The sequence below is a fragment of the Erythrolamprus reginae genome, chromosome 10 (genome assembly GCF_031021105.1).
Source record: "Erythrolamprus reginae isolate rEryReg1 chromosome 10, rEryReg1.hap1, whole genome shotgun sequence".
Classification (NCBI taxonomy): domain Eukaryota; kingdom Metazoa; phylum Chordata; class Lepidosauria; order Squamata; family Dipsadidae; genus Erythrolamprus; species Erythrolamprus reginae.
Window position 1 is genome coordinate 35,333,640 of NC_091959.1, and position 21,419 is coordinate 35,355,058.

At 46.8% G+C, this 21,419-nt stretch overlaps 2 protein-coding genes across 2 annotated transcripts in view; one reads left to right on the forward strand and one right to left on the reverse strand.

Annotated features, from left to right (window-relative positions):
- Positions 1-4,953: 4,953 nt before the first annotated feature.
- The window catches only part of RSPH14 (radial spoke head 14 homolog), a 104,670-nt gene continuing 88,204 nt past the window's right edge, over positions 4,954-21,419 (reverse strand). Inside the window, exons 4-6 of the mRNA XM_070762472.1 lie at positions 7,819-8,044; positions 6,610-6,746; positions 4,954-5,235 (exon numbers count right to left, since the gene is read on the reverse strand). Of these exons, the coding sequence (XP_070618573.1) occupies positions 4,997-5,235; positions 6,610-6,746; positions 7,819-8,044 (602 nt within the window). The 3' untranslated portion in view covers positions 4,954-4,996. The remainder of the gene's footprint in view (positions 5,236-6,609; positions 6,747-7,818; positions 8,045-21,419) is intronic.
- The window catches only part of GNAZ (G protein subunit alpha z), a 67,990-nt gene continuing 67,087 nt past the window's right edge, over positions 20,517-21,419 (forward strand). Inside the window, exon 1 of the mRNA XM_070762470.1 lies at positions 20,517-20,714. The gene's annotated coding sequence lies outside the window, so the exon portion shown is untranslated. The remainder of the gene's footprint in view (positions 20,715-21,419) is intronic.

Sequence of the window (21,419 nt, forward strand, 5' to 3'; positions counted from 1 at the left end):
TTTCTATGAAGATGCTGAGCCTCTCTTTGAGAGGATGTTATTATAGGAGGTCCTTTAGCTTCCTTTTTAATTAAATCAAGTTAATTGTAACCTCTGCCCATTCTTACTTTCTGGGCCAGGGAAAACTAATTCCTGGCCTTCTTCCCTGGAAAACCATTCTATCCAACTATCTCTCTGTTTGCTTTTTTTCCAATCTGAACATCCCTGGATTCTCCAGCTTGTTCTTCCTGTGGCACATCCTCAAATCCTTGTATCAACTTGTGTAATTTTTTTTCCTGGAAATGTGCTGCCCAGAATTGTACACGATACTCCATCTGTTATATCCTGAATATGTACTGAGAAAGAAAAGCTGAATTAAAATTAAAATTACTGTAAACGAGCCTCACAATGGATAATGAAATAATACTGGAATAGCGGATAGCCTCTGTCTTTTAGGATTGACCATTATCATCAAAGCAATCAGTAGCAAAGCATGGTGCCACCCAGTGGGTGTGGCTTATTTTGTGGGTAGGAGTGGCTTGAACGATCATCACAGTCACTCATGCCCTCATCACCTTGAAGTTCGACTACTGCAAACGCTCTCTTTGAAGAGTATTTGGAAACTTCAGATCGTGCAGAATGCGGCCACAAGAGCAATCATGGGCTTCCCTAGATATGCCCATGTGTCGTCAACACTTTGCAGCCTGCACTGGCTGCCAATCAGTTTCCGTCACAATTAAAAGTGTTGGTAATGACCTATAAAGCCCTGCATGGCATTGGACCAGAATACCTACAGGACCGCCTTCTGCCACACGAATCCCAGCAGCCGATTAGGCCTCACAGAGTTGGTCTTCTCTGGGTCCTGTCGACTAAACAATGTCGTCTGGTGGGCCCCACGGGAAGAGCCTTCTCTGTGGCGGCCCTGGCCCTCTGGAATCAACTCCCCCCAGAGATTCAAACTGTCCGTACCCTCCTCGCCTTCCGCAAAATGCTGTAGACTCACCTCTGTCGCCGGGCATGGGGGGATTAATGCCCCCCTTTTCTGACTTTTATATTATGACTAGTTGGATTGAGTGTGTATGACTGTGTAGTGGATGATTTTTTTATGATAATGTATTTTAAATTAGTTTTTTAATTTTTTAACATTAGATTTGCACTGTATTGTATTGCTGTCAATGTTGTGAGCCATCCCGAGTCTTCGGAGAGGGGTGGCATACAAATCAATAAATGATGATGATGATGGTGATGATGATGATGATTATCATCGCTCAAGTGAACTGTTAAGTCCTCGACTTAAAACCTCACCAATGTTGCTCTCTGGCGTGACAATTTCCTTCGCGTTTCCCGTGCTCTCCTTCCTGGGTGCCTCCCCCCACCTGGGTAGCTAGGTAGCTAGGTGAACGGGTGTCAATCAGCGGTTGAGAAAAGATGGCTGAGGAAATGAGCCCCCTGCAACTCCTGCCGGTGCTGGTCTCTCTGCCGCTTTCCAAGGAGGAGGAGGAGGAGGATGGGAGAGTGGGATGATCAGCTGGAGCTGGGCACACAGCTTCATTGATTGCCATATAAATGCAATAAATAAATAAATAAATTTCCACTGGTGGAACTGTGTTCCACCCCGTCCTGCCTGCTGCCCACCTCTGGTGCCACCCACCAGGTAGAGTAGCAACGAAGGCAAGTTATGCCAGATGAAACCTTCTGGACGTCTACAGTCCTGAGAATAGATGAAGAAGACGACTATCAACAGCAAGGCAGGTGGATCACAGCAGCAACCCTGGCACCTTTGCAAACCTCAAAGTCTAGGTTGGAGATAGAAGGTCTATTTATGGGATCATTAAAAGTTGATGCTGAGTTGATGGCAGATACCGATAGCACTTAGTTTGTGACCACAACTGGGATGGGCAACTCAGACATTAAACAAAGTGGTTGCTAAGTGAAATTGTGGCTGTGCTTATAATTTTATTTATTTATTTATTTATTTATTTATTTATTTATTTTGTCCAATACACAATGAGGGTTTTAGTGGGTATATATCTATATACACATAGTAAAATACATGATGAAGGTTATAGAGGAGATACTCATAGTAAAATATATCTAAGAGATAATAGAAAAGAAGATACTGTATAGGAATAGAACATATCAATGAAAGAATAGAAGAAGAGATATAGGAATAGAAGAAAGGTATAGGAGATATAGGAGAGCAATAGGACAGGGGACGGAAGGCACTCTAGTGCACTTGTACTCGCCCCTTACTGACCTCTTAGGAATCGGGAGAGGTCAACCATAGATAATCTAAGGGTAAAGTGTTGGGGGTTTGGGGATGACACTATGGAGTTCCATCCCTCCAGCTATGAAGAGAGAGAAATCCTCCCCATTGAAGCAGCTTCTTCCGATCCAAGCATGGTAGGTATATCATAATGCTGGTTTGTCTACGTCCTCCACAGATGCGGCGTTTCCAGGCAATAACACCCGCCCCTGTCTCTGCCCTACTTTTTTCTCCCCTACACTTCTCCCTCTCCGTCTAGTCTTCCAGCCTGCTCAAAATTAATGGTCATTTCATTCTGCCTTCCTGGCTGTTGGGAAGATCTCCCAATTCCGTGTCACCTGCACATTCATCATTCATCCTTTTGTACAGGTCATTAATAAAAGCGTTGAATAACACCGGCGCCAAGATAGATTGCGGTAGAATCCCACTTGACACAAATGCCATGCCGCTCGCCTCTTGCCAGGGCCTCTTCTCAGAAATGCTTCTCTTTAATGAATAACCCGACCTCTTCCTAGCAGGAACGTCTGCATTGCCTGCTCCCCATTTCCCAGTGTTCTCACTCTTCCTGGGCCATCTCTCTTGTTTGTCGACGCAAATTATTTCAACGATTATATTGGATAGAGTGAAGAAAATCCCATCTCTGTATCCCAGCTCTTTCATCCCTCTGCCAGAGTTTCATCATCTCTATAGCATCCTTAAATTTTATTTTCTTTTATTTATCTATCTATGTATCTATGTATCTATGTATCTATGTATCTATGTATCTATGTATCTATGTATCTATCTATCTATCTATCTATCTATCTATCTATCTATCTATCTATCTATCTATCTATCTATCTATCTATCTATCTATTTGGTCCAATACACAATGAGGGTTTTAGTGGGTATATATTGATATACACATAGTAAAATACATGATGAAGTTTATAGAGGAGATACTCATAGTAAAATATATCTATGAAAGAATAGAAAAGAAGGTATACAGTGGAACCCCGACATAAGAGCTGCTCTACTTAAGAGCAACTCGAGATAAGAGCTGGGAGGGGAGAGATATTTTTGTTCTACTTACAAGCCCAAATTCGAGATACAAGCGCCAAGGAGCTGTCTCCTGAAGCCAAACGCTAACTTCCGCGTTCGGCTTCAGGAGACAGCTGCGAAGCGGCGCGCGTGTTTTAAAAGGTTGCAGCCGGCCTGGGGGGCTCGAGGGGGGGGGGTGCTTGCAGCTTTCTTTCTTGCTCTTTTTCTTTCTCTCTTTTACCTTCCCTTCCTCTATTTCTTCTTTTCTTTCTCCTTCCCACCTTCTTCCCTCCCTCCCTCCCTTCACTCATTCCTCTCTTACTCTCCCCTTTCATAAGTTTCCTTGCTTCCTTCCTCTGTTCCTGTCCCTTCCCCCTTTCTTTCTTTCTTTCTTTCTTTCTTTCTTTCTTTCTTTCTTTCTTGCTCTTTTTCTTTCTCTCTTTTACCTTCCCTTCCTCTATTTCTTCTTTTCTTTCTCCTTCCCACCTTCTTCCCTCCCTCCCTCCCTTCACTCATTCCTCTCTTACTCTCCCCTTTCATAAGTTTCCTTGCTTCCTTCCTCTGTTCCTGTCCCTTCCCTCTTTCCTTCCTTCCTTCCCACCCTCCGTCCATTCATTCACCCATTCCTCTCTTGATCGCTTAAAGCCGGTCCCTGGTGCAAAAAGGGTTGGGGACCTCTGTCCTACAGGATTGGGTGGCAGAGAAGTTGAACATATGTAAATTTAAAAGTTTAAGAAAGTTTACAAGTTAAGTGAAAGAAACTTCATTATTCATTTATATGTACATGTACATTTCTTCATTAAAAACATGTCTTTCTGCATAATTTAGACTAACTTTGTGAGTTTTTTGAGGGCTGGAACCAATTAAAATTATTTAGATTAATTCCTATGGGGAAAAGTCGTTCGAGATAAGAGCTGCTCGACTTAAGAGCCCAGGTCCGGAACGAATTAAACTCGTATCTCGAGGTACCACTGTAGTAATAGAACATATCAATGAAAGAATAGAAGAAGAGATATAGGAATAGAAGAAAGGTAGAGGAGATATAGGAGAGCAATGGGACAGGGGACGGAAGGCACTCTAGTGCACTTTTACTCGCCCCTTACTGACCTCTTAGGAATCTGGATAGGTCAACAGTAGATAATCTAAGGGTAAATTGTTGGGGGTTTGGGGTGACACTATGGAGTCCGGTAATGAGTTCCACGCTTCGACAACTCGGTTACTGAAGTCATATTTTTTACAGTCAGGTTTGGAGCGGTTAATATTAAGTTTAAATCTGTTGTGTGCTCTTGTGTTGTTGTGGTTGAAGCTGAAGTAGTTGCCGACAGGCAGGACGTTGCAGCATATCATCTTGTGGGCAATACTTAGATCTTGTTTAAGGCGTCTTAAACAAGATCTAATTATTAAATCATGATCATTTATTCCAGAGGTAGGCTGCTAAGGTGAAACGGGGACATGTGCTCACCCCTGGGGCTCTGAGTGCTAGTGGAGTCCAGCCCAATTATACTACTGCTCCTGCGTGTCCACGCGCAATTTCGCTCCCTGCCCAGGTGCAGTAGCGTAATTGCACTTTGCCGTGATTCAGCAGGGCTCTTCTTATGTTCTTGTGTAATTGGAGTGAGGTCGAAGGAGAGGCCTTCCCCAGAGAGCCACGGATTCCCTTCCACCCACTTACACCTCAAGCAAAACGGTTCCTTGCAGCATCAGTTTATTGCTGGTTGCTAAGCAGGCGTTCTAAGGTTTCCATTCAATGACCTGTATGGCGATCTGGGCTGCTCTCTGCACGGACTCGCTGGGGTCCTCCAGATGCGTCTGGAACTCCGACACGTGTCTCAGCAGCGTCGCCCGGCCTTCGGGGGCTTCTGACAACATGGTCAGGGCCTTGATGGAGTTGAGGCGGACTCGGCTCTTGCCATCATGGATCAAAGGCAGAAGGTAGTCGATGGCGTTTGCATTGATAGCAGCATATTTCCCTGGAACGGAGAGGAAACGTAATAGGAAAGGGGCAGACAAGGCCAGCAGTGAGATAATAATAATAATAATAATAATAATAATAATAATAATAATAATAATAATATCTAAAAATCGAGCTGCAACGACTCTAGCATAAGCCAGTGAAAGTGGTCCAAGTGGTACTTGGCACGCTGGGCGCAGTGCCAAAGGATCTCAGTGGACATTTGTAAACCATCGGAATCGACAAAATCTCCATCTGTCAATTGCAAAAGGCTGCTTTACTGGGATCGGCAAACATAATTCACCGCTACATCACGCAGTCCTAGGTGCTTGGGAAGCGCCCGACTGGTGATGAAATACGAAATCCAGCATAATAATAATAATAATAATAATAATAATAATAATAATAATAATAGTATTTTGTTGCGAGCCGCTCTGAGTCTTCGGAGAGGGGTGGCATACAAGTCTAATAAATTATTATTATTATTATTATTATTATTATTATTATCATCATCATTATTATTATTATTATTTCATTAGATTTGTATGCTGCCCCTCTCCGTGGACTCAGAGCGGTTCACAACAAAATAACACAGTATAAAAAAATCTAATATTAAAAAACATTTATAACCCCAACATTAAAAACATGCAACACAATCATTCCATGCATAAACTATATATGCCTGGGGGTATCACCCAACACGCTCACAAACCAAGACAGTGACCTGGATAATTATGTTTGATTTACAAAAGCGATTTTGAAGAATCTTTGAGAAAGGTTAAAGGAGAAATGAAAAGAAATAAAATTCTATGGCATTAGTTGATGGGACTTATTGTTAAATGAAGGAATATAAAGGTGATTTATTTGATCAAAAATAAAATAGATATGATGTCATTCCTGGTAACACATAATGGACTTGACACCAGGCTGAAATGATGTGCTTTATCATCATTTTTGTGTAAGGAGATAGATACAGGAAGAAGAGATAATTTATTATAATTTAAGAGGAGATGAAAAGTTAACTAAAATTGCTTATACTTGTGATGAAGGCTGGGGGTATCTTTTGTAAACTTTTTTCTTTTCTAAATTGTTTCTTTTCTGTTTTTCTTTTTTTTTTCTGCGTCCTTTTTTTCCTTTGTTTTTTAATAGTTTTTAAATTATACAGTAATTGTAATTATGCTACATTTAATTATTTTTAACTGTGATGTATTGGAAATCACTCCTTGATATGTTGTTAATCTTTCCCCCGAGTTTAATTTATACTTGTTTTTGCTGCTGTAAATAAAAACTCTAAGGAAAATGGAAGGAAACACCTTAACCGCAGTCCAGGTGCTTGCTCGGCTATGTCCCTGGAAGACCCACCCACCCTTCTCTCCCACACGGCCATGCTCACCTTGGGTGGTCACTGCTGAATACATAATAGCCCCGGCAGCATTGGCTCGCACCTCGGCATCCCCATCTTCCAGCAGGTTGACCAGGTCTGGAAAGACGTCTTCTTTGAAGACCATGTTCTTCCCCTCCAACGGGACACTGCAATGGGAAAACCATCCCTTTGGGTCAGCTGAGGTCAACTAAGCCACAGAGAAACTGCTCTCAGCAGACATTGATTATTATTATATTATTGTATTGTTATATTATTATTATTTATTAATTTGTACGCTGCCCCTTTCCATAGACTCGGGGCGGCGCACAGCAATGATAAAAACAATGTACAATAACAAATCTAATATTTAAAAATATCTAAAACCCCCTTATTTAAAAACAAGACATGCACACAAACATACCATACATAAATTATATAGGCCTGGGGGAGATATCTCAATTCCCCCATGCCTGACGGCAGAGGTGGGTTTTAAGGAGTTTACGAAAGGCAAGGAGGGTGGGGGCAATCCTAATCTTCGGGGGGAGCTGGTTCCAGAGGGTCGGGGCCGCCACAGAGAAGGCTCTTCCCCTGGGTCCTGCCAGACGACATTGTTTAGTCGACGGGACCCGGAGAAGGCCAACTCTGTGGGACCTAACTGGTCGCTGGGATTCGTGCGGCAGAAGGCGGTCCCGGAGGTATTCTGGTCCGATGCCATGAAAACCATCCCTTTGGGTCAGCTGAGGTCAACTAAGCCAGAGAGAAACTGCTCTCAGCAGATATTGATAAAATTGAAGATATTGATAAAATTGAACGGGTCCAAAGACGGGCTACAACAATGGTGGAAGGTCTTAAGCATAAAACTTATCAGGAAAGACTTCATGGACTCCATCTGTATAGTCTGGAAGACAGAAGGGAAAGGGGGGACGTGATCGAGGCTGACTAACGGGGAAAGCATCGCAGAGGCTGAATCAGAAACAGCCAGAAATTTGGCAGTTCCCTGTTTTTTAATCTGATTACTGACATTCCCTCAAAGGATGACAGGTAGTCCTCAGTTTACAACCACTTGTTTAGTGACTGTTTGAAGTTACAATGGCACAGGGGAAAAATGACCCATGGCTCCTTACAATCATTGTAAGACGGTCTACAAAAAATGGTGGAAGGTCTTAAGCATAAAACTGATCAGGAAAGACTTCATGAACTCAATCTGTCTAGTCTGGAGGACAGTCTGGTGGGCCTCACCTGATGGCCATGAGCGCCTGGGCAGCCTTGCACCTGATGGCCCCTGAGGGATCCCGTAGCTTCTCCTTCAAGATCGGGACGGATCCTGTAGCCAAGGCCTCAAGGGCTTCGACTCGCAGGCAGCCTGTTAGGGTGTCCAGGATGAGTTCTTGGATGTCCTCCCTCTCCGTCGTCAGCTTCTTCACCAGCGATGAAACCAAGCCGCTCTCCACGATCCCAACGGCCACTGCAAAGAACAAAGAACAACTTATAGAATAGAATAGAATAGAATTTTATTGGCCAAGTGTGATTGGACACACAAGGAATGTGTCTTGGTGCAGATGCTCTCAGTGGACATAAAAGAAAAAGAGACATTTGTCAAGAATCATCTGGTACAACACTTAATGATTGTCATAGGGGTCAAATAAGCAGTGAAGAAACAATCAATATTAATAAAAATCTTAAGGATGCAAGCAATAAGTTACAGTCATACAGTCCTAAGTGGGAGGAAAAGGATGATAGGAATGATGAGAAAAAACTAGTAAAAATAGAAGTGCAGATTTAGTAAAAAGTCTGACAGTGTTGAGGGAATTATTTGTTTAGCAGAGTGATGGCGTTCTTGTGTATAGTTGTCTTGGTGTGCAGGGCTCTGTAGCGACGTTTTGAGGGTAGGAGTTGAAACAGTTTGTGTCCAGGATGCGAGGGGTCAGTAAATATTTCTACCATCCTCTTTTTGACATGTGCAGTGTACAGGTCTTCAATGGAAGGCAGGTTGGCAGCAATGGTTTTTTCTGCAGTTGTTATTATTATTATTATTATTATTATTATTATTATTATTATTATTAATTAGATTTGTATGCCGCCCCTTTCCGAGGACTCGGAGCGGCTCACAAGGAAAACAATACAATGAATACAAATCCAATATTTAAAAACAGTTTAAAAACCTTTATAAAAACAATCATACAAGCCAAACAAACCATGCATAAACCTCAATTGCTAAGGGGTGTGCTAATTTCCCCATGCCTGGCGACATAGGCAGGTTTTCAAAAGTTTATGAAAGGCAAGGACAGTGGGGGCAGTCCTGATCTCCGGGGGAGTTGATTCCAGAGGCCCGGGCCGCCACAGAGAAGGCTCTTCCCCCTGGGTCCAGCCAGACGGCATTGTTTAGTTGACGGGACCCGGAGAAGGCCAACTCTGTGGGACCTAATCGGTCGCTGGGATTTGTGTAGCAGAAGGCGATCCCGGAGGTATTGTGGTCCGATGCCATGTAGGGCTTTATAGGTCATTACCAACACTTTGAACTGAGACCGGAAGCTGATCGGCTGCCAGTGCAGGCCGATCAACTTACCCTGCCCTCTCCTGCCCAGGGACCTGCAGGAAATCGGAGCGCAGGGGGCCCTTTGGGATCCTCTTCCTACTCTGCTGACTTGCAACGAAGAGGAAGGTGAACAGCATTCACCACTTAGGACTAGAGCCCAGGGTGCTATAAAAATGGTGCTCAAGGTTTGTGCAGAGCAACCCTTGAGTTACAAAGGACGTGCACATAGAAATGGGATATTGCAGTAGATATGAGTAATTACCCAGTCACACACATAGATACGTTAAAGTGCACAGAAATAGCACAGTCCAAATAAGAGCCGGGGTGGCGCAGCAGGTAGAGTGCTGTACTGCAGGCCACTGAAGCTGACTGTAGATCTATAGGTCAGCGGTTCAAATCTCATCACCGGCTCAAGGTTGACTCAGCCTTCCATCCTTCCGAGGTGGGTAAAATGAGGACCCGGATTGTGAGAGCAATAGGCTGGCTCTGTTAAAAAGTGCTTTTGCTAACATGTTGTAAGCTGCCCTGAGTCTAAGGAGAAGGGCGGCATAAAAATTGAATGAATGAATGAATGAACGAACGAACAAACAAACAAATAAACAAATAAACAAACAAACAAACAAACAGTTCAGGTCGTAGACGTTCAAATCAGTCAATCTCTAGGAGTACAATAATCTTCTTGCCAGTTTGTCTTTCTCATATACATTCAACAAAGATATTACAGCTTATAGACATATTGGAGAGAATAACAGAGGATAACACAGAGGTCACTATCAAGTCAAAGAGTCAATCAGAATGAAACAACACAGAGAAATAAGCCATGATTTCTAGCTCCCTCTTATGGCCACTTGCATCATTACAGCCAATCAAAACATGGTATACATTTTAAAGCTATATTACATCAATCCATACAACCATGCACTCTTCAAGCAGGAGACCTTATACTATCCTGGACAAATAGTTGTCCAGTCTTTTCTTGAAAACCTCCAGTGACGGAGGACCCACAACATCTGAAGGCATACCGTTCCATTAATTGTTCTCACCGTCGGGAAATTTCTCCTTATTTGTAGATTGGTTTTTGGATTACTTTCCATCCATTGCTTGTTATAGTGAATAGGTTGACCCCTTCTTCATGGCTCAAATATAGCCAGGTCCTGAGGACATCTAGGGAGATTCCTTGAGATCTCATGGTGTGGTGAGACCTACCTCCTACCAATTATGTGAAGTTTTGGATTTCTAACATGGCGTGACTCACTTCCAAATAGGAAATTAAAACTCAGGATTCAATGTCCTGAATGATTGAGTCCTTCGGGATAGGGCAGCATAGAAGTCGAATAAAATAAATAAATGAATAAATAAATTGAACTATTCAATCAGATGCCTTCCAGACGATTCTAACGGTCCTGTATTTCCTGAAGCTAAAGCCACTCTCAAATTTCCTGGGAATTTTTTCTGGGCTCAGGTTCTTAAGTAGAAAATGGTTCTTGAGTAGAGGCAAAACATTCTTAAACACTCGGTTCTTATCTAGAAAAGTTCTTAAGTAGAGGCGTTCTTAAGTAGAGGTACCACTGTACTTTTTAAGGCTGCAGGACTTAAATAGATGATTATTATTATTATTATTATTATTATTATTATTATTATTATTAATTGGATTTGTATGCCGCCCCTCTCCGTGGACTCGGGGCATCTAACAACAGTGATAAACACAGCATGTAGCAATCCAATACTAAAACAACTAAAAAACCCTTATTATAAAACCAAACATACATACAGACATACCATGCATAAATTGTAGAGGCCTAGGGGAAAAGAATACCTCAGTTCCCCCATGCCTGACGGCAGAGGTGGGTTTTAAGGAGCTTACGAAAGGCAAGGAGGGTGGGGGCAATTCTGATCTCTGGGGGGAGTTGGTTCCAGAGGGCCGGGGCCATCACAGAAAAGGCTCTTCCCCTGGATCCCGCCAAACGACATTGTTTAGTTGAAGGGACCCGGAGAAGGCCCACTCTGTGGGACCTAATCGGTTGCTGGGATTCGTGCGGCAGAAGGCAGTCCCAGAGATATTCTGGTCTGATGCCATGAAGGGCTTTATAGGTCATAGCCAACACTTTGAATTGTGACCGGAGTGTTGGTGTGACATGGGCATATTTAGAAAGCCCATGATTGCTCTCACAGCTGCATTCTGCACGATCTGAAGTTTCCGAACATTGTACAGTGCATGATTTAATTTTCAGGAAATTTCTCCATTCAATCAATGCAAGGATATCCACACTTTCATATACAGTGGAACCCCGACATAAGAGCTGCTCTACTTAAGAGCAACTCGAGATAAGAGCTGGGAGGGGAGAGATATTTTTGTTCTACTTACAAGCCCAAATTCGAGATACAAGCGCCAAGGAGCTGTCTCCTGAAGCCAAACGCTAACTTCCGCGTTCGGCTTCAGGAGACAGCTGCGAAGCGGCGCACCTGTTTTAAAAGGTTGCAGCCGGCCTGGGGGGCTCGGGGGGGTGCTTGCAGCTTTCTTTCTTGCTCTTTTTCTTTCTCTCTTTTACCTTCCCTTCCTCTATTTCTTCTTTTCTTTCTCCTTCCCACCTTCTTCCCTCCCTCCCTCCCTTCACTCATTCCTCTCTTACTCTCCCCTTTCATAAGTTTCCTTGCTTCCTTCCTCTGTTTCTGTCCCTTCCCTCTTTCCTTCCTTCCTTCCCACCCTCCATCCATTCATTCACCCATTCCTCTCTTGATCGCTTAAAGCCGGTCCCTGGTGCAAAAAGGGTTGGGGACCTCTGTCCTACAGGATTGGGTGGCAGAGAAGTTGAACATATGTAAATTTAAAAGTTTAAGAAAGTTTACAAGTTAAGTGAAAGAAACTTCATTATTCATTTATATGTACATGTACATTTCTTCATTAAAAACATGTCTTTCTGCATAATTTAGACTAACTTTGTGAGTTTTTTGAGGGCTGGAACCAATTAAAATTATTTACATTAATTCCTATGGGGAAAAGTCGTTCGAGATAAGAGCTGCTCGACTTAAGAGCCCAGGTCCGGAACGAATTAAACTCGTATCTCGAGGTACCACTGTAATATAATAAATTCTTCCCCAAGACATATTCCAGGCCTTATATTAAATTGGTTGACGTTGTATGAGGATGAGCGCCTATGCTGGTGGCAGATCAAATGAGAATCAAGTTCTTGACAAAAGTGTCCTTTTCAAAGGCTACACAGAGGATCCCACTTTTTGGGTCTCTTCCCTGGTCTTCCGCAGATCTCAAAGATCCTAGAAAGATGGAAACAGTGCCAGGAAAATGAAGACTATTCCAGCTGGCTGGCAATGTTTTGAAAACTTCCCCATTTAATGCGAGCGGATTAATTATGGAGATTCCACGCCACCTCTCTCTTTTGGAGGCAGGCCAGGCCTCTGACCTTTTGTGACAAGGAGCAAAAATTAATCTGCAGGTTTTAGTTCCAGAGACAAAACAGCTGAACTGAGGTCTGGCTTCTTCAACAAAAAAACCCTCGAAGGTGGTGGTGGTGGGGGAACCTATTTGGAAATGGATAGGAAGGTGTCTAGGTTAACTTCTGTTGCAAGTTATTCAATCTGTGTATTTGTCAACAAACAGACAAACTGTTCCTTTTTTTCAGAGCAATGAGAAGCTCAGGCAAGCCACAGATCTCTACTCAAGAAAAAAAATGAGATGGAGCAGAATTACCGTATTTTTGGAGTATAAGACGCACCTTAGTTTTTGGGGAGGAAAATAGGGGAAAGAATCTGCCTACCAGGTATTCATCTGGCTACCGTCATTAGTCTGGTCAGTTTCAGCACATTATTTTATCCCCTGGTTAAAGGGCTTAAATTTTTTTTATTCTGAGAGAGTAATAATGAAAGAGCTTGCAAGCCAGTAAGAGCTGGGAACATCGTTAGCATCTGGAAAGAAACTTACTCAGAGCAAGTTAGAGTAATAAAACAAATCCTGCAAAGACTTAGGGCTTGAAAAGCAATGAAAGAGCCTGCAAGGTAAATGCTGGGAAGATCGGTAGCAGCTAGTTAGGGCTGGAAGAAAAAGCTACATTTGGAGTAGAATACGCACCCTAATTATCAGCCTCTTTTAGGGAGGAAAAGGGTGCGTCTTATACACGGAAAAATAGGGTATGTTGTAATTCCTGCCAGAGTGGCTTAGAATTTTAAAAAGATCAGAAATAAAATGTTCATGATGAAATATTTAAACTCGTGGGATCTACTGTCGCTGGGGTAGAGGGGTGGTTATATTATATTAATTTATTTGATTCCTTTTTATTAGTTTTCTTCTTTTAAATGAGGTTTTATATCCTGTAAGCCAGCGTTTCCCAACCGGTGTGCCGCGGCACACTGGTGTGCCGCGACACACCGTCAGGTGTGCCGCGGCGAGAGGCGGCGGAGGAGAGTGGGCGGATCGGGCGGGCAATGGGGCAGGGGGGAGAAGCCAGGGGCGCGTTTGGCCGGGAGTCCGGGACTGTGTGGCTTTGCGCCATGAAGAGAAAACGGCCGACTTTTCCCTGCTGCCGTTTTCTCTTCATGGCGCAAAGCCACACAGTCCCGGACTCCTCGCCCCAAGGCAGGAGGCGGCGGCAGAGGAGAGTGGGCGGGCAATGGGGCAGGGCGGAGAAGCCAGAGGCGCGTTTGGCCGGAGGCACCGTGGGGAGGCAGGGGCAGGGAGGTGTGGCAGTAGGAGTAAAGGGAGCCGCGGCTGCCCCTGCCTCCCCACGGTGGCAATGGCATCGGGAGTGCTAATAGCGGCGGCGGCGGGAATAGGGGGGGGGGGCTGCAAGTGGAAGCCTCAGCCCTGGAGCCCCCTCGCACCCATGGCTTCTCATCGATCCGCGGGAGTGCTAATAGCGGTGGCGGCGGCGGGAATAGCGGGGGGGGGGCTCCTGCCCGCCGCTGCTATTAGCACTCCAGCGGATCGGGCAGGCAGAGACATCGACGAGAAGCCATGGGCGCGAGGGGGCTCCAGGGCTGAGGCTTCCACTTGTGGCTGTCCCCGCCAGCCCGATCCTTCCTTCTCTCAAGCTTTTTTGGGGTGCGGCTTCTTCCACAGCGGTGGCTGCAGCGGCGCTGGCGATCCGGCCGCTAGCCGCTCCAAGCGCTGTGGGAACGCCCACCCCTCTCACAGTCCTGTCCCGGGCTGTCAGTAAAGGGGCTGCTTGCTCGGAACATTCAAACTAAGGGAAACCTTCGCTGGCCTCCACAGAGAAGAAAGGAAGAGAGAGAACGAGAGAGAGCAACAGAGAGAGAGAGAGTGATAAAGAACAAGAGAGAGAAAGCATGAAAGAGAGAGAAAGAAAATAAGAGAGAACAAGAGAGAGAGAGACTAAGAGAGAGAGAAAGAAAAGAGAGAGAGAGAGAAAATAAGAGAATGAGAGAGAGCAACAGAGAGAGAGAAAGAACAAGAAAAAGCACGAGAGAAGAAAAGCAAGAGAGAAAAAGAGATAGCAAGAGATACTGAAAGAAAGCAAGAGAGAGAGAGAAAAAAAGATAGCAAGAGAGACAGGAAGAGGAAAGGAGAGAGAGAGAGAAATGAGAACAAAAAGGGGAGGAGAAATGAGAAAATGATTGAGGCAGAGAATGAGAGGAGAGAGAAACAAGAGAGAGAGAGAGGTGATTCTTGAAGCATATGGTAAAAAGCACCCAAATAATAAGAAAAAAACCCCAGCCCTCACCTGTTTTTGAAAAGAATAAAAGAGAATTAAACCCCAGCCCTCACCTGGTTTTGGAAATGGTTGGAGTGTGTATACATACACACACATAAGGGGGGGAGAGAGACAGGGATGGAAAAAGAGGAGAAGTGAAAGGGAGAAGGAATGAGGGAAAAAGGGAGGAAGAGAGAGAAATGAGAAACATGAGAGAGAAAAGGGGGAAAGACAGGAGAAGTACCCAGAAATGAGACAGCGGTATAAATTTCAGGAGGGATGATTGATGATTGACTGTATTTATAAGGGGATGTTACATGGAATTATATATATGAGGGGGTTATTTATGTATGTATGTATGTATGTATGTATGTATGTATGTATGTATGTATGTATGTATGTATTTATTTATTTATTAGATTTGTGTCATTTTGGTTGGTGGTGTGCCCCAGGATTTTGTAAATGTAAAAAGTGTGCCGCGGCTCAAAAAAGGTTGAAAATCACTGCTGTAAGCCACCTAGAGGTACCATTTAATTAAACATGCCTGGGATAAACCTAGATCCATCCTAAGATAAAATACAGGAAATAGTATAAGGGCAGACTAGATGGACCAGGAGGTCTTTTTCGGATGTCAACCTTTCATGTTTCTATGTGCAAATAGGTGGCAATACACATTCAATCAATCAATCAATCAATCAATCAATGAAATAATAAAGACAAACACAAAACTAAAGCAGATTCCATTTTGAAAAGCAATAAAGCAGGTTGAAAGTACTGGAGAAACGTCTGGGTGAAGAGACTATTGCCCAATGTTTTCTCGGAGGAAGCGCTGTGGTTGGAAGGACCTAGAAAGCAGGGCCAGAGTTAGGGGGCTGCCCCTGAGGAGGCCCTGACCAGCCACTTGGCTGCAGACCTGCCCCAGGAAGGCTGCTCTCCCAGCTGACCTTCTGACATGGACCCAAAGCTGTTCCAGGCTGAGCACGGCAGCTGAAATGGGGCCGGTGGCAGCTCCTGGGCGAACAGTGGGTCACTTTCAGCATCCAAGTCATGTGGCTGCTTTGAGATCAACAATGGGGTCGCTGTTTTGAAAGCCCCGAGGAAGACAATGGAGGGATTCTTAGGCCATGAATTAGGGGAGGCAGCGCTCTTGGTCCCAGGAAGGGTTAGGGTTAGGGGGCTGGCAGAAATTGGGCAGAGGCTTCGTGTGCCAGGGAGCCCCCCCCCTGCATGGGGAAAGACCAGAGGATTCAGGGAAGAGCCCCGGACTGCACACCCCTTCTTCCTGGTCCTGGGGAACCGCCGCCTGCAGTGTTTTGGAGGGCTTGGGCTCAGTTTGTGGCATCCCACCCAGTCTATGCCAGGGTCCTGGCAATGGTAAGTGGCTCACTTTTTTCTTCTCTAACCAAAATGCTCCCCGATCTCTACGTTCCAACACGGCATAAAATGATTCAATGTGCATGTTGGATGAACCTGTCTAGCCATGATTTGCATGGAGACGGGGGGGGGGGGCAATAGGCTCTGAGGTGGGGGCTGAAGAAATGAGGCTGCCCTTTGACCCCTTCTGTGTGACTAATGGCAACAGAGAGGATGAGGTTGCCCCAGTAGCTACGGGGCAAGACGGGGCACATCCAGGACTAGCCCGTTGGCAGCAGATGGGGTGTTGGTGGTGGGGAATCAGAAAAAGACAAGGCGACTTCTGCAAACATGTACATGGAAAAAAGTGGGTGGATGGGTCTTCCATCATATTTTATTTTATTTTATTTTATTTCATTTTATTTTATATTTTATTTATTTTATTTTATTTATTTTATTTTTATTGATTGATGGATTGATTGATTGATTGATTTGATTTGATTTGTATGCCGCCCCTCTCCATAGACTCGGGGCAACTAACAACAATAATAAAACAGCACATGACAAATCTAATATTTAAAATAACTAAAAACCCTTATTAAAAAACCAAACATACACACAAACATACCATGCATAAATTGAATAGGCCTGGGGGGAAAGGAATATCTCAATTCCCCCATGCCTGATGACAGAGGTGGGTTTTAAGGAGCTTACGAAAGGCAAGGAGGGTGGGGGAAATTCTGATCTCTGGGGGGAACTGATTCCAGAGGGTCGGGGCCACCACAGAGAAGGCTCTTCCCCTGGGTCCCGCCAAACGACATTGTTTAGTCGACGGGACCGGAGAAGGCCTACTCTGTGGGACCTAACTGGTCGCTGGGATTCATGCGGCAGAAGGTGGTTCCGGAGATATTCTATGTTGTTTGTGGCTGCCATCCTGACTTTTATGGCCCTCCTTGTGGGCAGCTGGAGTTTTCCCTGCGATGGGAAGAAAAGAAATATGCAGCTGCCTGACCGAATAATAATAATAATTTATTAGATTTGTATACCGCCCCTCTCTGGAGACTCGGAGCAGCTCACAACAATAATAAACAGTGTACAAATCCAATACTTTAAAAAACAATTAAAAACCCTTGTCATTAAAATAGTCAAGCAACCCAATCAAACCATACATAAATCATAAAAGCTAGGGGGTATATCAATTACCCCATGCCTGGCGACATAGGTGGGGTTTGAGAAAGGGGAGAAGGATGGGGGCAATTCGAATCTCCAGGGGGAGTTGATTCTAGAGGGCCGGGGCCGCCACAAAGAAGGCTCTTCCCCATGATTGCTCACGTGGCCGCAGTCTGCAAGATTTGAAGTTTCCGAACACTCTTCAAAGGTAGCCCCAGGTAGAGAGCACAATAACCAACTGATAAAATGTGGAAAGCCTAAAACAAGTCTGTATTTAAGAATTGATAATAATAATAATAATAATAATAATAATAATAATAATAATAATAATTTATTAGATTTGTATGCTGCCCCTCTCCAAAGACTCGGGGCGGCTCACAACACAATGCACAATGTACCAATCCAGTATTAGAAAGAAGAGATTAAAACCCTTATCATAAAAAAATTAATCACACAACCCAAGCAAACCATGCATAAATAGCAGTAGCTAAGGGGCATTAATCCCTCGCTGTTCTCTTACGGGAAAACTGGAGCCTGTCTGGGGAGAAGCAGGAAGGAGGTTCAGAGAAGACCCCTCCCTCCCTCCCTATACGTCTTATTCTAAGGTGGCTCCCCAATCTTCTCTCACCCCATCCCTTTTTAGGAAAACAGCATGTCCTACATAAAACGTCGGTATGACTAATCTGGCTTTTCTTCTTGAAAAGTAACCATTATGGGAGAGAGAAGGAGGAAAGAAGGATCGGTTAACTTTGTAATCAGATTGTAAGTAGCTTTTTTTCTTTTTCTTTTTTTTGGGGGGGGGGGGCTCTGTTGTAACTGTGAATGGTTGCTAAGCGACCAGTTGTAAATGGAGAAGAACCTGTAATTTATCTGTTTTTAGCCTCCCTTGTCAGCGTCTTGAGAGAGTCACCCTTCCACTGTCCTGTGAGGCTTTGGTCGTTGGTTGATGGAATTCCCTTCCAGGAGAGGTCGTGACAGCTGTCAGCCTTGATAGCTTCAAGGCAGGATTAGACAGATTCAGGGATGCCAAGTGTATAATAGGTGGTTATTGAAACAGATGTCCATCTGCCGCCTCTATGTTGGTTGAGGCAGGCAGGATTCCCTTGGGTACCATTTGTCTTTCTCCTTCCTTCCTTCCTTCCTTCCTTCCTTCCTTCCTTCCTTCCTTCCTCTTTCTCTATCTCTTTCTCTATCTGAATTGAGGCAGGGAGGGTTCCCTTGGGTCCCTTTTGTTGGGGGTCAAGGGAAAGGGAGGGTCTTGCCTTCTCTTTCTGCTCAAGATCCCCAGAGACAATTAGGGGGCCACTGTGTGACACAGAATACTGGACTCGATGGGCTTTGGCCCGATTCAGCAGGGCTCTTCTTAGGTTCTTATGGTTCCCAACCCCCCATTTAGGCAATGTCCTGTTCCTCATCTCCACCTGACTGCCTCCCTCCTTCCCTGTAAGCAGCCGCCTCCATCGCTCCACACCTGGTGATTAAGAGACTGAGGGGGTTGCTGGACCTCTCAGGATGGGGCCTGGCCATTGCTTTGGGGGGGAGGCTCCTCCTTCTAAGGCCCCGAGGCCTGGCCCACGGACACCTTTGCTGGACCCAGTCTGGTCTTTCTTGAGAGTTACATGGCGCTGGCTCAGACTCCTTGGCATTCCCTTGAGCAGGAAACTTGGCAACTTTAAGACTTGTGGACTTCAACTCCCAGAATTCTCCAGCCAGCAAAGGACCTCCAAGAGCCCAGGGCTCCTTCTGCAGGGCCAGAGTGGGGGGGCCGCTGAGGTGGCTCTGAGTGCTAGCGGAGTCCAGCACAATTACACTATTGCACCTGGGCAGTAGCAAAATTGGGCAGGGCTACAGGTGTGTCATGGAGATGCTAGTCAGTAATGGACAGCCAAAATTTTTACTGCCACACTGCGGGTGTGGTTTATTTTGTGAGTGTGGCTTGAGGGTCATGTGACTGGGCAGGAGTGGCTTGACAGCCATGTGACCAGGTGGGCGTGGCTTGAATGATCATCAGCGTTGAAGTGAACTGTCCACAAACTTGACAACTTTAAGACTTGTGGACTTCAACTCCCAGAATTCTCTAGACAGCATACCTGGCTGGAGAATTCTGGGAGTTGAAGTCCACAAGTCTTAAAGTCGCCAAGTTTGAAGACCTCTTGAGGTACAACCTCACCAGTGTCGCTCTCTGGGGTGACCATTTGCTTCGTGTTTCCTGCGCTCTCCTTCCTGGGTTGCCCCCCTGCCTGAGGCTGAGTAGCCAGGTGAATGGTGCCAAACAGCTGTTGAGAAAAGAGGGGGGAGGAGATGAGCCCCCTGCAACTCCTGCTGGTGCTGGTCTCTCTGCTGCTTTCCGAGGAAGAGGAGGAAGATTGGAGGGTGGGATGGTCAGCTGGAGCTGGGCACACAGCTTCCTTTATGGTGTGAGCCGCCCCGAGTCCTCGGAGAGGGACGGCATACAAATCCATTAACTAAATATATAAATTCCCACTGGTGGAACTGTGTTCCATCCCGCCCTGCCTGCTTCCCACCCCTGATGCAAGTGGAATCCAGTGCGATTCTGCTCCTGCACCCAGGCAGGTAGCAAAATCATATGCAGACACGCAGGTGGCTGCCCAGGTGAAGGAGCATAATTGGGCTGGACTCCACTGGCACTCAGAGCCTGGGGGGGGGCGAGCACTCGTCCCCATTCCCCTTGAGCAGTCCATCTTAAGCGCAGGGGCCACCACCGACTGGGCCAGGCCAACGAGAAAAGCCCTGGAGAGCATCAGGAAGATAGGGGCCGGGAAGGGAGCCTGGCCCCAAAGCTGCTACCCGGGGGGGGGGCACCAGGATGCCTTGGGGGGCTCCTCTGCAAAGTCTCCTCCGGGCGCCTTCACCCTCCGCCATCTGCTGCTCCCCGGGGCTCCCTTTGGGGCGCCCCCTCTCCCAGAGCAGCCCGGGCAAAGCGCCATGCCATCAGGGGCCACGGCGGGGAAGAAGAGCGGAGAGGCTGCCCCCCCCGCCCCTCGGGGAGCCCCCCCACCCTGCCCGGGGAGGGCGGGGGAGGGCTCAGGGCGAGCAGCAGCGCAGCGTCGGGCTACCGGGACTCAGCCGCCCGCCAACCCACCCCCCGTTCCCCGGCGAGCCGCGCCATTGGCGCGCCTCGACGTCGCTCCGGCGGCGGGCGACCAATGCGGGCGTCGGAGCCTCTGCGGCGCGCCCGCCTCCCTGCCGCCCGAGGCTCCGGAGCGTGGCCGGCTCTGGCGTGCGGCTGCGGGGAAACGAGCGGGGCAGCCGGGCAGGAGGAGGAAGAGGAGGGAGACGCCCGGCCGCGCTCGGGGGACGCGGGCAGCCCCGGCGGCTCCGGCTTCTCCCGCCTGCGGGCCGCCACCGATGGGAGCGCCGGCTTCGCCCAAGCGCCGCCGCCCCGCCAGGAGGTGAGTGCCAGGCCGCCCGTCCCTCCGTGCCCCGGCCGCGCCCCGCTGCTGCTGCGGGCGCCTCTCCGGAAGCGGCGGCTGCCTCCTGCGGGAAGGTGCGGCGGGGAGCCCGCCCCAGCAACCCTTCCCCGCGCCTCTGCGGCAGCGCCCGCCGCTCCTGCCGCCCGGGCCCCCCGCCGTAGCAGCGCCCTTCCCGGAGGGGCCCACGCTTTGCGGGCCATGCCTTGGTCGGGCTTCTGGGGGCGGGGGCTTCCAGACTCGGCGCCCCGCAGGAAGGAGCCCCGGGGCAGCTCCGGAGGGAAGCGGCGGCGATGCTGGGCAAAGGCTGGGACGGCTGGGCAGAGGAGGGAGCGGCTCCCGCGGTCGATGCCAGCCGGGCTTGGGAGAAGGGCTGCTTCTGCGTTGGGAGCAGCCGCGTCCATTCGGGCTTGGGGCTCCGGTGGGGAAAGCCAGGCAGTTGGGAGAGCGCCCGGCCGGCTCTCTCGACCCGGAGGGGCCTTTGGAATAGAATAGAATAGAGAGTCGAATGGAATGGAATAGAATAGAGAGTGGAGTGGAATAGAATAGAGAATGGAATAGAATATGGAATGGAATGGAATAGAATAGAGAATGGAATAGAATAGAGAGTGGAGTGGAATAGAATAGAGAATGGAATAGAATAGAGAATGGAATGGAATAGAGAATGGAATAGAATAGAGAGTGGAG